We start from the raw sequence: 15,275 nt of genomic DNA, 5'->3' as shown, positions 1-15,275 counted from the left end.
GGTTTACACTGCAGTCAGATTAATTGGAGGAGGGTCAGAGGGGAAAGAGGTGGGGAAACAGTGCTAAGACTGTCCCCCTGAGGATTAGCTGTTGTAACTCGAATTGGTAGCACTGAGGGATGAAAGGGAGGGGAGGGGAGGTAGGGGGAGAAATAAGTCAGCAGGCATAGAGGCAGGAAAGCAAGATCATCATTTCAGCATTTTGTGTGGTGCCTTACAGTTCCACAGCCCTTTACGTATAGAAAACTTTCCCCACTTGTCTTTGTACACAGTTTTATAGGTCTAAGTTGTGAAAGTTACCCCCCTGATTCCAAGATAAACCAACTTAGAGTAAGAATTTTGATTGCTCTTGAAGCCAAGTCCACTCCTAATTTAATCCTTCTGGAGTTGCAACTATACTTTCATAAACACACTTTTAAAATGACAGACAACAAAGCAAAACTGGTAAATCTAACTTAAGAAAGAGCTGGGGGAGAAGAATAAGCTGATTTTAGGAATGTTTCTTTTCGTAAACTGGTATTATGTGGAAATCGTATTATTTCACTAGGCTTCTAGTCAAAGATCATGTTTTTAAAGTAAATTTAGGGATTTCTGCTTCCTTCAAAATACGAAGGCCAATATAAGATGAAAACTCTCCTGCACAAAACACCTAGAAATGGGTTTACATTATAATAATAACTTTATGTGTACAAATGAACTACCACGAAAGTAAGGGAAGTATCCAGGGGCCAGCAGTAGAGGGGGGAACCAAAGCCAAGCTTGTGAGAGCTGATGTAGTGCCCCCCCCCCCAGGGACATAGAGGGAAGTAAGGGTGATCAGTTCTGTAACAACCAAATGTTAATGATCACGTGGGAGCAAAGCTTAGGCCAGAGTGGGAGTTGGAAGTGAGAGCCTCACCTAAAGCCAGACCAGATCCTCAAAGAGTTACATATTGGGTTTCAGTGGATACAACCCCACCCTCTGTCCTAACACAAATAACTGAGAATAAGCATGTCTCTCTTTGACTGAACTCTATGGGGTCCCTAAGAGTTTGTGACGATGGGTCTGCCCTCACACATGTTCAAGATTCAAATGTATAGTATCTGCCACAGTAAAAACAAATTCACAATAAAAATATTTAAACATATGAGGAAACAACCTACCACAAATGAGAATCAGCAGATTAAAAAAAAAGGTTAGGTACCCCTCCCCCAAGAACTTCATTTATTTAAAATATCAGCTAGGAACTAGAAAATGAGTGTGTTTAAAATTATTTTAGATCCACAAGGAGTTGGAAACACGGACAAAGAAAAATATATTGTCAAAAGAAAAAGACTAGGCAGATTTTTTTTAAAGAACCATATGTAACCTCTACAAATAAAAAAAATTGATAACTTTAGAACCTCATGGAATGGGTTAAATGGCAAATAGGCAAAGCTGAAGAGAATATTAAAGAACTGGAAGAAGGATCTGAGAAAATCGTCCAGAATGTACTCTTTAAGTTCAGTAAAGTATTCTCAAGTCCTTTCATTGTTCAGGAAGATGATAGAGAAATTAATTTTGCTTTGTTAGTTCCAGAATGTTTATCTTTTCAAAGACAGCCATGAAAACCAAAAGGAAATAGAATGGTCAAATGGAAGAAACACAATTAAACAAACAAACAAACCTTGTTCAATTGAAAGCAATAAAGAAGGGGGGGGAAGAACATAGACAAAAGCAAGATGAATAAAAAACATAACACAATGTAGTAAAAATAAATCCAAGTATACCAATAATCATCATAAATATTAATAAAACAAACTTTCCAGTTAAGAGACACAAGATGTCAAGTAGGAATATTTTTAAAATCCCCAGCTATTGGACACCTACAAAAGCCACACATAAAACATAAGAATCTAGAAATGTTCAAAGTAAAAAACTTGAAAAGAGCAGGGGGAGAATATACCAAACAAGTGTAATTCACAAAAGCTAGGATAGCTATATTTCTACAATTGGAATAACTTTAAGAGAAAAGAGAATAAAGTAGGATAAACACTTTATTAGAATTATTTAGTAACATAGTTTCAAAAATATCTGCTAAAGACTGACGGAATTATAAGAGGAAACTGACAAATCCATAATCATGGAGGGAGATTTTAATATACCTCTCTCATAACTAAGTCCACTCCTGTCATAAATGACCACTCAAATTCCAAAAAACCTGCTAAAGGATACAGAAACTTAAACTTCATAAAGTTAGAAATAATGAAATATACAGAGCACTGTCCCGAAACTTTGATAAGCAGGCTCTACCAAACATTCAAGGAATATACAATCCTCACGTTATACAAACTGCTTCTGAGAATAAAGTGTGCAGGAATGTGCTAAATACTTTCTATATGTGTAGTAACTATGATACTAAAAAGAGACAAGGACAGTACAACAAAAGGAGGCCAGCCTCATTCAAGAACATACATGCAAAAGCTCTAAATAAAATATTAGGCAAACAAACTCAGCAATATATGCATAAAAATATATTATAACCAAGTTTATTCCAATACTGCAAGATTGGTTAAACATTAGAATTATCTATTAATTTATTACATTAACAGTTTAAAGGAGAAATCATATAATCATGTCAATGGATGCCGAAAATCATTTAATAAAATTGAACACTTATTTATGTCCAAACTAGGAAACAGAAACTTAAACTGATAAAACAGAAGTACCAAAATTGATAGAAACATATATATACTTAATGATGAGTCTTTAGAAACATACTTCTTAAAAATAGAAAAACAAAAGGATACCTTGGACGCTGGTTCTATTCATTGAAGTATTGGAGGTTCTAGCCAGTAAAGTAGGACAAAAAAAAAAAAAAAGAAGAAGCATAAGATATAAGAACAGAAAAAAAGAAACAAAACTGTCTCAATTATTATGAGTTGATGACCTATATACAGAAAATCTAAGAGACTCTGAAGACAGATTGTTAATAAGAGAATTGAGCAAGTTTTGCTGTCTGAAAGATCAACATAAAAATCAGTTGCTATCTTAATACTAGCAGACAATTGATAAGACTTTTTAAAAAAGTTTCCATTTACAATAGCAACAATGAAAATGAGATACCTAGGAATCAATTTAATTAAGAGATGTATAAGACAGAGCTAATATCACAAAACTTCATTGAAAAACATTTTTAAAACCCTGCATAGATGGAAGGACATATGTTTTGAATGGGAAGACTCAATTTCACAAAGATGTCAATTATCCCAAATTCGTCTGTACATTCAGTATGGGGGAAAAAATAACCTAGTTTTTCAAGGTAGCAGACAAACTAATGGTAAAATTTATATGAAGGAACCAAGAGGAATATGAAGTAGAAGATAATTTGTCCCATGAGATATAATGATTTATTATAAAGTTATTGTAATTAACAAAATGTATAATTGGTAAAGGTATGATAAATATCAAGAAACAGACCCAGACAAATGAGAAATCTTATACATGAAAATGGTATTAAAAAATCAGAAGGGAAGCAACTGACAACTTGATAAATACTAGGACAATTGTTTATATACACACAAAAAAATCCATTCCTCGTGTACAAAAGTAAATCCCAGATGGATTAAAGACAAATATGAAACACAAAACCATAATGCTTTTAGGAGAAAATTTTTATAAACCTAGCATAGAAAGATAACTGAATAACAAAAAATTATAAACTATAAAAAAATTTTAAAAATCAACTACATTGACATTGCAACTTTATAAGTGATAAAAAAAAAAACTAGTGTCTGGAATAAATAGCTTCCACAAATCAAGAAGAAAACACAAACATCCCAATTGAAAATAGGCAAAGGATAAGAATGGTCAAATCGTGGGAGGGGAAATGACCTGGAAGCATATTAAAAGGGTGTTTAGTTGCCAAGCAATTAAGGAAATGCAGATGAAAACAACAACAAAAAAATGAGATAACCATCTCACACTCCATCAGACGGGCAAAAACCAATGTCTGTCAAGACCAAATGTTGTTTCCTGTTTTGTTAATTTTTGCCATTCTAATTGGTGTAAGGTGGTACCTCATTGTGGTTTTGATTTGTATTTCCCTTATGGCTAACAATGTTGAACATTTTTTTTCATGTGTCTGTTTGCCATTTGTATGTCTTCTTTGGAGAAGTGTCTGTTCATATCTTCTGCCCATTTTTTGACTGGATTATTTGTTTTTTGAGTGTTGAGTTTGAGAAGTTCTTTATAGATCTTGGTTACAAGCCCTTTATCTGTAGTGTCATTTCCAAATATCTTCTCCCATTCCATGGGTTCCCTTTTTCTTTTGTTGACTATTTCCTTTGCTGTGCAGAAGTTTTTATCTTGATGAAGTCCCAAAAGTTCATTTTTGCTTTTGTTTCCCTTGCCTTTGGAGACATGTCTTGAAAGAAGTTACTGTGGCCAATGTTGAAGAGGTTACTGCCTATGTTCTCCTCTAGGGTTTTGATGGATTCTTGTCTCACATTTAGATCTTTCATCCGTTTTGAGTTTATCTTTGTGTATGGTGTAAGGGAATGGTCCAGTTTCATTCTTCTATATGTAGCTGTCCAATTTTCCCAGCACTATTTATTGAAGAGACTGTCTTTTTTCCATTGGATATTTTTCCCTAATTTGTCAAAGATTAGTTGTGGAGAAAGGGGAACACTCTTACACTGTTAGTGGGAATGCAAGCTGGTACAGCCACTCTGGAAAACAGTATGGAGGCTCCTCAAGATGTTAAAAATAGAGCTACCCTACAACCCAGCAATTGCACTACTAGGTATTTACCCCAAAGATACAGATGCATTGAAAAGAAGGGGCACATGTACCCCAATGTTCATAGCAGCAATGTCCACAATAGCCTAACTGTGGAAGGAGCTGAAATGCCCTTCAACAGACGAATGGATAAGGAAGGTGTGGTCCATATATACAATGGAATATTATTCAGCCATCAGAAAGGATGAATATCCAACATTTGCACCAACAGGGATGGGACTGGAGGAGATTATGCTAAGTAAAGTAAGTCCAGCAGCGAAAGACAATTATTATATGGTTTCACTCATATGTGGAACATAAGCAATAGCACAGAGGTCCATAGGGGAAGGGAGGAAAATCTGAAGGGGGAGAAATCAGAGAGGGAGATGAACCATGAGAGACTATGGAGCCTGAGAAACAAACTGAGGGTTTCAGAGGTGAGGGGAGTGGGGTGGAAGGTATAACAGGGTGATGGGTATTAAGGAGGGCACGTGTTGTGATGTGCACTGGGTGTTATACATAACTAATGAGTCAAAAACTAATGATGTACTGCTATACTATACAGTGACTAACTGAACATAATAATAATAAAAAAAAAAAGACCAAATGTTGGCAAAGCTATGGAGCAAACAGTCATGCTGCTGGTGGGTGTGTAGATCATTATAGTCACGACGGTAGGCAGAATAATGTTCCCCAAATGTTCACGTCTTCATCCCCACAACCTGTGGGCATGTTATGTTTCACTGCATCGAAAATGCAATTAAGGTTGCTACATAAAATATGGAGATAATCCTAGATGATACACATGGGCCCAGTGTAATCACAAGGGTTCTTAAAAGTGGAAGAGAGAGGCAGAAGGGAGAATCAGAGGAAGAGATATGATGATGGCAGCAGAGTCAGAGAGGTTCTCGCTCTGTTGCTGACTTTGAAGATGGAGGAAGGGAACTCCAAGGAATGCTGGTGGTCTCTAGAAACTAGAAAAGTCAAGGAAACCAATTCCCTTCTACAACCTCCAAGAAGGAACTCAGCCCTTCAAAAGCCTGGATTTTAGCCCGGTGAGACTCACAGTGGACTTCTGAACTATAGAAATCTACAATAAGAAATTGTGTTATTTGGGGCCACTAAGTTTTTGGTAATTTCTTATGGCAGCTATAGAAAACTAATGCCATCACACTGCAAGGAAATTTTGGAAGATCTAGAAACTTAACTCCCAGGGACATAACCACTGCTTTGCTACTTAATTATGTGGTCCAGGGACCATCAGCATCACCTGAGAGCTTGTTAGAAATGGAGATTCTCAAGCCCAAACCCCGAACCTGCTAAATCAATATCTATGGTTTAACAAGATAGCCAAGATTTCTAAGCACATTAAGCCCAGAGGCAGTACCCTAGGGAAGATCTTCCATTTATGAACAAAGAAATAGGTATAAAAATTGCAGCACTATTGGTAAAAAACATCATCATCGTCATAGTAATGTCTTTCAACCATAGAGTATATGAATGAATTGTTGCCTTTTTATACAATGTAATGCCATACAACTGTGAGAATAAGTGAAGGAGAGCTTCTTGGAGCTAAAACTTCAAAACAATGTTAAATATAAAAAAAATTAAAAGTTGCAAAGAGATTTGTACAGTATGAATACTATTGATATAAAATTTTAAAGCATGCAAAACAACACTGTAAAATGTTTGTTGGTATAGACACATGCAACTAAAACGGAAAAACATTCATGAAGATGATAAATACCAACTTTAGGATGGTGGTTGCCCTTGGGAAGAAAAGGAAATGAGTGGGATAGGAAGCGATTTTGGCATAAGGTTGTTTTGACAAAGCTGGCTGGTGGGCACAACCTTATTCTTTATATTATTGCCTCATTTGTCTAATGGCTTCAAATATTCCATAATTTAAATGAATATTAGTTTAAAAATGGAATTTACAGGATTTCTCTTTTCTTTCTTGAATTTATAGGGTTTCTACATCAAAGTGTCTTCATCAGTTTCTAACTTAGAAAAAAATTTTACGCATTTATTTTTGCATCATTTGATCGAAATTCAAGTCAGCTGGAAATGACTAATCTGGAGTTTTTCCCTTCAAGACTCTCAGGGTGTTTAAAGAGCGTTGTACCAAAAGCCTTACACCAATTTCCTGTCTTCAATTCCAAAGAGAGTGAGATTTATCATGAAATTTTTTTAGAGGTTGATCAGTACATAATTAAGTTCTGGGATCTATTGTACCCTGTACAGATTGGGCATTACATTTAAAATTCCTGATCTTTTAAGGAGTAGCTCTTGGTTAAAAGAGACAGAAAACAAACAAACAAACAAACAAACAGATAAATAAATAAATAAATAAATAAATAAATAAATAAATAAATAAAGCAATGTGTTGTGATGGGCACGGCATTTTTTAAAAAGAAAACCCTGAATATTTCTAATACTTTGCACTCAGTGGGCATATGACCGAAATCTGCTGGAGAGTAATTCTATGAACCGCATGTGGGAAAAGCAATTCTCATTATTTATTATCACCTGTATACATTCAGTCTGATCCAGAATCACGCTTCTATTATTTTTAGTCACTGATATTCTGAAACGATAGCCTTTTGTCCTATTCTCATATCTAACTGTCCTTTATACGTGGACAGGTCTCTTCTGTTTGAGAAAGGTCTACATATGTGTAATAACTGCGGCTTATTTGAGTCCTTCTGTGTCTTTCTTCTATATACAAAGCAAAATTTAAAGTAAATAGACAAAAAATTTTTTTGTTCAAGAAATCCCTAGAAACCAGTTTTCCTGAGACATTGAAGTACTTGAGAGGATTTTGAGAAAAAATCCATACCATAAAGTGTTAAGCAGATGTTTCCCATATGTTGTTTGCAGATAAGTCCCTGTAGCTTATGCAATATCTTTTCTTGAGATTTTGCCATTTTAAATCCAGTTGTCCATACATGTCTTTGAGGCAAATCATGTGTGACAAACAAGCTGAGTCTAAACTTCCCTTGAAATAGTAGAGAAATTGGGGATTTAAATTTGCATTGCTACTTTTCTAACTATTCATAAAACTAAGGCAGCATTTCCATATGTCAGTTGTCTAAATCACGCCTCCATATCTCTCAGGAACGTGAATACATTCCTCTGTGTTTTTTTGTTTTTTGGTTTTGTGTGTTTTTTTTTTTTTGGTTCAGTTTCATGCTTATGGCACTGCTTAGTTTTCATTTAAACAGCATCCAAATGTTGTTTCTCGTCAGGAATTCTTTATCAGAACTGTTTCCTTCTTCAGGGTGTGGTCTGGTTACTGTCAAATTTTCCTCTTTCCCCACAGTGCATTACTCAGGAAAACTTTTTCATTAGATAATATGTAAATAAAACATTCCCTTTTATGGAATCTGTTTAAGTCATGCGTTAGTGATTTTTCAGAATAAGATGCTGTGTTCTCTTTAGCAGAAGACTTGGCCATCACTCCACACTATGTAATTAGTAAGTGCAAAGGTGATTGCACTGACAATAAGTGTGTCTGTACAGCTTGTGAGCTAATACTCACCATTCCCGGTATTTTTCCCTCAACAGGTAATGCCATGTTATTGAGGGTGTTGCCCGCTGTGTATGAAAAGCAGCCTCAGCCAATCAACAGACACCTGACAGAACTCCTGGCCTTGATGTCTCAGCTGGAACAACCAGAACAGTACCATCTTCTCCGGCTTTTGCATGTAGCTGCGAAGAGAAAGCAACCAGAGGTAAAAAGTATATCACATATACTATGGTCCACACAACCAGGCATGTTTCTGGGTATGAGAACAAGGTGTGTGCTGCAGGTCTCCTCCCTCATGCGCCCAAACACACCCATCTTTAAATGAAAGCACTCATTCACTTGTTCTAGAACGGTGAAAGTGAGGGTGTGACGGCAGAGGTTGGGTACTGTGTTATGGTTCCCCAGAGAAAGAGAACCAATAGGATACATATATCGTGAGCAATTGGAGTTGGCTTACATGACTATGAGACTAAGGAGTGCGGCAGTACGCCATTTGTAAGCTGAGGACCCAAGAGAACGAGTGGCGTAGTTCCAATCTGCATCCAAAGGCCTGAGGAGCGGGAGAATCAATGGTGTGAGCATTGGTCCAAGTCTGAAAGCTTCAGAACCAGATGGCTGATGGTGTAAAGCCACAGTCCAAGGGCAGGAGAAGACCAGTGTCCTAGCTCAACCACTCATAATCAGGCCCTCAGCATTTCCGAGGAGGCCCACCCACATTGGGGAGGGCAATCTGCCTTACTCATTCTAGCGATTTAAATGCCAGTCTCATCTGGAAACACTCTCACAAACACACTCAGAATAATATTCAAGCAAACGTGTGTGCACTCGATGACCCGATGAAGTTGACACATAAATTAACCATAACAGGCACGGTACTAAAAACAGAACAGAGGTAAAACCTGTCACAATGGCAGAAAAGCTTGAATTGAAGTTGAGTGTGGCCATGAAGTCCCAGGAATCTGTGGTTTCTCAGAGAGGGTGGAGGAAATGACCTGCACGTGGGGAAATTAGCCTGGAGTGAGAGCAAAGGCTCATTTTCTAGATAGCAAGTTAGTTGCTGGGTTTTTGGAATCAAAGAAAAGATTGTAATAATTAGGAAGATTGTGATTATCAGTCACAGAACACCCAACCCATGCTGGTTTAAATAATAAAAGGAATTTATTAGCTAACGGGATGGGGAAGAATACCTTCCGATGAGATGGTCGATCCAGGAATTCAAATAATACAAACAGAACAGTTTTCCTATTCTCTATTTCTCAGATTTGATTTCTGGTTTTGCCTTCCATTTTCAGCAGGCTTCTCCTTGTGGGTTCCACACAGGTCCAAGGGGCTCTCTAGGCACCATGCTTCTTCTACCTCCCCCCTGACCACCAACATCCAAACAAAAGTCCTGATATTCTCTGTTTAGGACACACACTGTATCCCTGGTGCTTCTGCTGACCCTCAAGGATACTCAGAGAGACACCAGACTGCCAGGAAGGGGAAAGTAGAAATGGATTATGAAAGGTACCCAACCATGTGCACAAGTGAAGATTAAGTCAACTGAAGGTTTTATCAATTATGGTTGCAACTGTTTCATTTCCTGATAATGTCAATACCTTCCATTTAAAAAAATCAGTGAACATTAAGGTGAATATTGGAACATTTGAAGTCAACATTCAAATCGTTCAAAGAAAAGCAGGCAAGAATGGTCATATGCATAATTAATCACAATAGGCTGCAAGTGCCTGGTGGTAAGGAATGATTTCTTCTTTTCTTCTGTATCCCAGACCTTGGCATAGTATCTGATGGCACTCAGTAAACATTCACAAAAGCAAACAGAATAAAACAGGGTGATAAATGTTCTGCAGATGATATGAACAGGAGGGGCAATGAATCTGCCTTAGGGAGAAATAGGTGACATGAAGATTCACGAAGGGAGTGGCATCGGGGCTAGGCGTTGAAGAACGGTAGGTTTTGGTCCAGGTAGAGCAGAGAGGCAAAGGGCGTTGAGGAGGTGGAGACAGGGCTGGGAGTCCTGGACAATGGAGTGCAGGCTTGGGCCCTACCCCTAGAGATTTCAATTCAGTAGGTTTGGGAAGGCGCCCTGGATCCTGCCTTTTTCCAAGTTCTCAGGTGATGCTTTTCCCACTGCTTCACACCACACTTTGAGTAGCTAGGTGGGAGGTTGGGCAGAGGACTGGGGACATCATCTATGTTACCTGGTGTGCATTTTTGCTTTTGCCCTTAGAGCAATATATTGTCATTATTTTTGCATGACTGTCTTTCCCAGTGCACTCTAAACTCCTTGAGGGACATAGGACCTATGTCTGCATATTTACATGCACTCCCTAGCATAGTGCTGCACACACAGTAGGATTTCAATAAAAGGGTGTTGAATTTAGAAATAAATAAATGACCAGAAGAGACCAAAGAGATTGGAGATCATGGAGAACCAGGGAAAAGATCTTGCGGTCTCCAAAGGGTGTAGAGTGGCTCAACAGGATCAAGATCTAGAAAAGTAAAGGGGCCTGGAGAGGGGAACCGAACTTAGATTTGGCAACCGGGGACTCCCCAGGGCACTGCTTGTGTGGGTGGGGCGAGGAGTGGTGGTCATCTATTATGGATTGTGTGCGGAGGGACGGTTAGGAACTGACCACACGAGTGTAGAAGTTTAGAGGAAATAAGGAGAACTAAAATAAAATCCAGTAACAATGAAGAGATTGAAGGTGTGGAACAAAGTACTAGCTAGAATCAGGTGCTAGAGGAAGTTAGAGAATGAACACCAGAGCCTAAGCGGAAGAATCAGTCTGGGGAAAAATTAAGGACAGAAAGTTGGAGCAAAACTGTAGTAGACTTGGGGCAAGGAGTAGAGTTGAGGGATCACTGGATCACCTAAGCGGAGACTCGGAGTGAAGGGCACAGAAGGGGTGGGGTATTTGTTTCCCATCCCTGCTGAAACATATGACCACAAACTTGGTTTATGACAGCACAAATTTTTTATCCTCCAGTTCTTGAGATCAGAAGTGCAAAATGGGTCAGCAGGGCTGCATTCCTTCCAGAGGTGCTAAGGGAGAAATCTGTTTCCTTGCCCTTTTCCAGCTTCTGAAGGCTGCCTGCACTGTTCAGTTCCTGTTCTGCCTCCCTCTCACCTCTGCTTTTCTCATCACATCTCCTTCTCTAACTCTGAGCCTCCCCCCCTCTCTTCTAAGGGCCTGTGTAATCACCTTAGTGCCACCTAGATAATCCAGGATTATCTCTCCATCTCAAGACCTTTAACTTAACCTGCAAAGTCCCTTTTGCCACTCAAGGCAACGTCATGATGGGTTCTGGGGATTAGGATGTATATACATCTTTGGGGAGTCATTATTCTGCCTACCATGGATAGAGCCTGGGGACCAGATGATATGGAGAATAAGGAGGGGCGACCAAACGGCCAAACTTGGTTTCATAAAGGAGGCAGCTGGCATGCCATTTTATCTGCAGCCCGCAAGCAAGAGCAAAACATAGTTTTTGGAAAGGGAGGTTCAATAAAATTTCAAGGGGGGTCTAGGGAGAGTAACTTAATTCAATTTATTTCCCATGGGCTAAAGGCTGGAATAAGGGTAAATGAGACCAGCAGGAGGCTCACTTGTAGGAAGGGGGAGGGAAAAGACTTGGGGTCTCCCCACCTAAAAAGATGGGGTCCAAGAGTGAGGGTGGCACCGTGTATGACATTCAAAGAGATCCCATCAGACACCTGGTTATAGCCCCTCTGTGGCTGCCCAGAGACTCAGGAGAGGACATTTATAATTGGGCCCCTGACTGCTGTCTGTTCTCATAGGGTCTCTTTAACTCCAACACCTTGAACAATTATATGGTCCTGAACACCCATAGATGGACACTCTTCTCTTGGTGCACCGAGTTTTTACATATGTGCAATGTTTCTTCCCTCACCACTACCACTCTTTCTGGGCTAACTATTCCTGCTCCTTAGACAATTACTTTGACGTCAGTTTCTTGCCAGGAATCTTCTCTGACTCCTTCCTTTCCACCATCTCTGCCCTAGCAAATTTCACATTGTAATGAATCTGTCTCTACTGGTCTCTCTTTCTCTCTGGGCCACCTTGGCTGTGATGCAAATGCTGGAGACATGAAGACCACCTGGTTCACTGCTGTGTCCCTGATGCCTTGCGTAATATCTGGTACACAGGGGTCCCACTTCATGAATATTTCTTAACACAGATAAGTTAGTATTAGTGCCTCCATTTGCGGAGGACTTTGCATTCATAAAGGACGTCTTTTTTTTAGCATCTAATCCTACCAATTTAGTTTACTCTTACCAATAACTCTGCAATGTGTTATTCTTTTCTCTGTTTTACACTACTCGAAATGGATGTTCTGGGAGGTTAACTTGCCCCCATCACACAGGAGGTTAACTTGTCCCCATCACACAGGTTCAGGACTCTGACCCCCATCCCTCTTCTCTGTCCTTGTCCTGGGTAAATAACCAGTAACCACACATACCTTGTTTTATTATGCTTCACTTCATTGCACTTTGCAGATACTGTATTTTTTACAAATTAAAGGTTTGTGGCCACCCTGCACCAAGCAAGGCTATGGGCACTATTTTTTCAATAGCACTTGCTTACTTTGTGTCTCTGTGTCATATTTTCATAATTCTTGCAATAACTCAAACATTTTCATTATTATTATATTTGTTATGGTGATCTGTGATCAGTGATCTTTAATGATACTATTGTAATTGTTTTGGGGTACCCCAAACTGCACCCATATAAGATGCAAGCTTAACAGATAAATGTGTGTGTTTTCACTGCCCCATCGACCCTCCATTCCCCATCTATCTCCCTCTCCCAGGGCCCCCCTATTCCCTAAGATACAACACAATTGAGATTAGGCCACCTAAGAACCCTAGAAAAGTCTCTAAGTGTTCAGGTGAAAGGAGGAGTAGCAGCTCTCTCACTTTAAATCAAAAACCAGACATGATTAAGCTTAGTGAGGAAGGCATGTCAAAAGCTGAGACAGGTCAAAAGCTAGGCCTCTTGTGCCAAATATTGGCCTCTTAGCTAAGTTGTAAACATAAAGAAAAAGTTCTTGAAGAAAATTAAAAGTGCTGTTCCAATGAACACAAGAGTGATAAGAAAGCAAAACAGCCTTATTGCTGTTGTGGAGAAAGTCTAAGTGGTCTGGATAAAAGATCAAACCAGCCGTGACATTTTCTTAAGCCAAAGCCTAATCCAGACCAAGGCCCTAGCTCTCTTCAGTTCTTCAAAAACTGAGAGAGGTGAGGAAGCTGCAGAAGAAAAGTTTCATGTTGAAGCTGTAGCAAGTTATGCAGAAGATCGAGCTAAGAAAATTCATGAAAGTGTCTACACCAAACAACAGATTTTCAGCATTAATAAAACAGCCTTCTCTTAGAAAAAGATGCCATCTAGGAATTTCATTGCTAGAGAGAAGAAATCAATGCTTGCCTTTAAAACTTCACAGGACAGGCTTCTCTTTTGTTAGGGGTTGATGCAGCTGGTGACTTTAAAGCCAATGCTCACTGACCATTTTGAAAATTCTAGAGCCCTTAAGAATTCTGCTAAATGCACTCTGCTTGTGCTCTGGAAATGGAACAACAAAGCCTGGTTGACAGCACATCTGTTTACAACATGGCTTACTAAATATTTTAAGCCCACTCTTGAGACTTTCAGCTCAGAAAAAGAGAGAGAGAATGGGAGAGAGAGAGAAAGAGAGATTCCTTTCAAAATATGACTGCTCATTGACAATCCACCTGGTCACCCAAGAGCTCTGATGGAGATATACAACAAAATTAATGTTTTCATGCCTGCTAACACAACATCCATTCTGCAGCCTATGAATCAATGAGTGATTGAACTTTGAAGAATTTCTTAAGAAATACATTTCATTAGACTTTAGCTGCCATAGATAGTGATTCCTCTGATGGATCTGGGCAAAGTAAACTGAAAGCCTTCTGGAAAAGAGTTACCATTGTAGACATCAGTAAGAGCATTCATGATTCATGGGAAGAGGTCAAAATATCAACATGAACAGGAGTTTGGAAGAAATTGAGTCCAACCTTTGTGGATGACTTTGAGGGGTTCACAACTTCACCGGAAGAGGTAACTGCGGATATGGCAGAAATAGCATGAGAACTAGAATTGAAAGTGGAACCTGAAGATGGGACTGAATTAATACAACTTCATGATAAAACTTTAGTATATGAAGACTTGCTTCTTTTGGAGGAGCAAAGCAAGTGGTTTCTTGAAAGAGAATCTACTCCTGGTGAAGACACTGTGAAGATTGTGAAATGACAACGAAGGGTTTAGAATTTTATATAAACTTACCTGATAAAGCAGCAACAAGGTTTGGGAGGATTGACTCCAATTTTGAAAGCAGTTCTACTCTGGGTAAAATGCTATCAAATAGTATTGCATGCTACAGAGAAAACATGTGTGAAAGGAAGACTCAATCTATGTGGCAAATTTCATTGCTGTCTTATTTTAAGAAATTGTCGCAGGACCCCAGCTTTCAGTAGCCATCACCCTGATGGGTCAGTACCATCGACATGAAGACAAGACCCTCTGCCAGCAAAAAGACTGCAACTCATTGAAAGCTCAGATGATGGTTAGCATTTTTTAATAAGAATGTATTTTAACTAAGGTATATACATTTTTTTAGACATAATCCTATTGCACATTTAATAGACTATAGTAAAGTATAAACATAACTTTTATATGCCCTGGGAAACCAAAGAATTCATTCGAATCTCTTTATCGTGCCATTCACGTTATTGTGGTGGTCTGGAACCTCTCCAAGGTACTCCTGTCACGTTCTCAGCTGGTTACAGGAAGCACAGGAGGGTAAATAAGGGGCACTAATAGTGGTTGAATTAATGCCAAGTTCCCGACACTGTGTGGGTGTTTTACAACATTGTCTCACTTATTCCCCACAATAACCTTTCCTTTGGTAGACAAAAAAGTCCAAGTTTGGAGGGTTCACAACTGTGGTGGTACAAAGGAGTGA

General features: G+C 38.9%; 1 protein-coding gene across 3 annotated transcripts in view; it reads left to right on the top strand.

Annotated features, from left to right (window-relative positions):
* VEPH1 (ventricular zone expressed PH domain containing 1) overlaps positions 1-15,275 on the top strand; it is a 224,923-nt gene that overhangs the window by 46,741 nt on the left and 162,907 nt on the right. For all 3 annotated transcript variants that reach the window (XM_087870310.1, XM_045811893.2, XM_045811845.2), the window contains one exon: positions 8,306-8,472. In XM_087870310.1, coding sequence (XP_087726436.1) covers positions 8,306-8,472 — 167 coding nt within the window. The remainder of the gene's footprint in view (positions 1-8,305; positions 8,473-15,275) is intronic.

The sequence above is a fragment of the Ursus americanus genome, chromosome 20 (assembly GCF_024610735.1).
Source record: "Ursus americanus isolate L20-20 chromosome 20, mUrsAme1.1.p, whole genome shotgun sequence".
Classification (NCBI taxonomy): Eukaryota; Metazoa; Chordata; class Mammalia; order Carnivora; family Ursidae; genus Ursus; species Ursus americanus.
Note: the sequence above shows the minus strand (reverse complement) of the source record. Positions and strands in the feature narration are given on the sequence as shown.